At 36.7% G+C, this 2,695-nt stretch overlaps 1 protein-coding gene across 1 annotated transcript in view; it reads right to left on the bottom strand.

Moving 5' to 3' along the window:
* Window positions 1-2,049, bottom strand: part of LOC134277003 (uncharacterized) — a gene marked incomplete at its 3' end in the record, with an annotated part of 19,125 nt that extends 17,076 nt beyond the window's left edge. The window contains exon 1 of the mRNA XM_062759282.1: window positions 2,023-2,049. Within this exon, the coding sequence (XP_062615266.1) occupies window positions 2,023-2,049 (27 nt within the window). The remainder of the gene's footprint in view (window positions 1-2,022) is intronic.
* Between the last annotated feature and the right edge of the window lie 646 nt (window positions 2,050-2,695).

The following is a 2,695-nucleotide window of genomic DNA, read 5'->3' as shown; positions in this document are numbered from 1 at the left end:
CAATTATAAAATACCATAAGTAGGTCACAGTGAATCAAAAGTAGGTCACCATGACCTACTTTTTGGTCAACATTCTCTGAAAACCCAAGATGCATCATCTGACAAAGTTTGACAATTCTAAGCCAATTAGTACCAGAGATAATTAAATATAGCCATCAAATGTCAAATGAAGGTCACGGTGACCTACTTTTTGGTCGACCTTATCCAAAAACCCAAGATGCCTAAACAGACAAAATTTGCTGATTCTGAGCCAATAAGTACCTGAAATATTCAAAAGTAGGTCACCGTGACCTACTTTTTGTTGGACATTCAATGAAACCATAAGATGCCTCAACTGACACAGTTTGATGATTCTGAGCCAATAAGTACCAGATATAATTAAATATAGCCATAAAATGTCAAAAGTAGGTCACAGTGACCTACTTTTTTGTCGACCTTCTCCGAAAACCCAAGGTGCCTAAACTGACAAAGTTTGATGATTCTAAGCTAATACGTACCTGAGATATTCAAAAGTAGGTCACGGGGACCTACTTTTTGGTCGACATTCTCAAAAAACCCAAGATGCCTCAACTGACACAGTTTGATGATTCTTAGCCAATAAGTGTCTGAGATACTTAAATATAGCCATAAAATGTCAAAAGTAGGTCACTGTGACCTACTTTTTGTTTGACAATCTCCGAAAACACAAGATGCATCAACTGACAAAGTTTGATGACTTTAGGTCGATAAGTACCAGAGATACTTAATTATAGCCACAAAAGGTCAAAAGTAGATCACCATGACCTACTTTTTGGTCGTCACTCATCGAAAACCCTAGATGCATCAACTCACAAAGTTTGATGATTCTGAGCCAAAAAGTCCTGGAGATACTTAAATAAAGCCATAAAATGTCAAAAGTAGGTCATTGTGACCTACTTTTTGGTCGTCACTCTCCGAAAACTTAATATGCCTCCACTCACAAAGTTTGATGAATCTAAGCCAATAAATACCTAAGATACTTAAATATGGCCATAACATGTCAAAAGTAGGTCATCGTGACCTTCATTTTTGTCGACATTTTTCAAAGACCCAAGATGCATCTACCTACCAAGATTGATGATAATAGGTCTGAAGGTAATCAAAATATGCATTTTAAACCATTTGAAAACAAATGTCGGCAAAATTCAAAAAGTAGGTCACAATGACCTACTTTTTAATGAAATATGTTTTAAGGTCCCTAGATGCATCGAAGTACAAGATTTGATGATTCTAAACCTCCCAGTGTCTGAAATAATGGGATTTAATGTTTTTAAAAGGATAAGTCATAAAGTTCAAAAAGTAGGTCACGGTGACCTACATTTAAGTTGACATTGTTCGAGGACCCTAGATGCATCAACTGACAAAGTTTGATGATCATAGGCCTTAAAGTGTCCAAAATATGCCTTCAAATCTATTTGAAAACAAATCCCCGCAAGATTTAAAAAGTAGGTCAACGTGACCTACTTTTGCGTTAACATGATGTGAAGTCGTAAGATGCATCAACTTACAAGATTTGATGATCCTAGTCCTTATAGTAAGCAAAATATACACGTTTTTATTAATTATAAATTTAGGTTAACTTTGAAGTGACCTTGAGACCACACCCTTTGCCCCAGGGTAATTCCCAGTGCAAATTTTAATCTTCGACATATCCTGATCCTTGTATGTAAGTTTGGTGAAAATCTGCTTGGTGGTTATGGAGAAGAAGATTTTTTAGCAACCAGTACTTTTGGTTTTGTTTTCCTGATTATCTCCCCTTGTTTAAGGGTCCCAACCCTTATTTTAGTATAAATGGTAGCCCTTGGGCCAAGGATACCCTGTGACAAATTTGGTACCTATTGGCCAAGGGGTTCCTGAGTTATGGCCCATATTCTAAAAAGTTTATGCACACAGCACAAATGGCCATAGCATTAGCTCTTTGAGCCTTTGGCTCAAAAGAGCTAAAAAAATGGATCGTCCGAGATGGGATCCCGGGCCCTCTCACATGTGAAGCGAGAGACATACCACTAGACCACGGAGCCGCTGTAACATAGCGACAATTGTATACAAACATAAAGTGACATACTGTCAAAATTTTACACAATGCATGGTGTTTAATTTAACCTTTATTAAACAGTTCTAATAGATGTAATAAGAATATAGAGTCAACCGAGAACCTGTTTTATACGTAATAATTCTACTGTTCCTGTGCTAAAAATAGTGATAATACAATAAATACTAATAGAACAAACGGGGCGGGGCACTTTGAGAGGAGTGAGAGAGGTCCTAGGGAGTTTTGGTATAAAATTACCGGTACATAGCAAAAGCTCAAAATCTTCTTGAAATATCACCCGAAAATGATATTGTTTCATACAAACAGAATGTATAAATTTGAACTTTGACTTTTTCACCTCAAAATCAATAGGGGTCTTCCTTACACCACAAGGAGTTGTTATGTAAAATATCATTGCAAAAGCTTAAAGGGTTCTTGAGATATTGTGTGGAAACAAAAGTGTTATAATAGACATAATTTGCTATTTATGACCTTGACCTTTGACCTTTTGACCTCAAAATCAATAGGGTTCTTTTTTAGTCCACAGGGAGTTGCTATGCTAAATTTCATTGCAAAAGCTCAAAGGATTCTTGAGATATCGTGTGGAAACGAAAGCGTTACAGACAGACAGAAAGACGGACGGAC

Source organism: Saccostrea cucullata, unplaced genomic scaffold, assembly GCF_032062105.1.
Source record: "Saccostrea cucullata isolate Sc308-1 unplaced genomic scaffold, CSIRO_AGI_Scuc_v1 ctg6929, whole genome shotgun sequence".
Classification (NCBI taxonomy): domain Eukaryota; kingdom Metazoa; phylum Mollusca; class Bivalvia; order Ostreida; family Ostreidae; genus Saccostrea; species Saccostrea cuccullata.
Note: the sequence above shows the minus strand (reverse complement) of the source record. Positions and strands in the feature narration are given on the sequence as shown.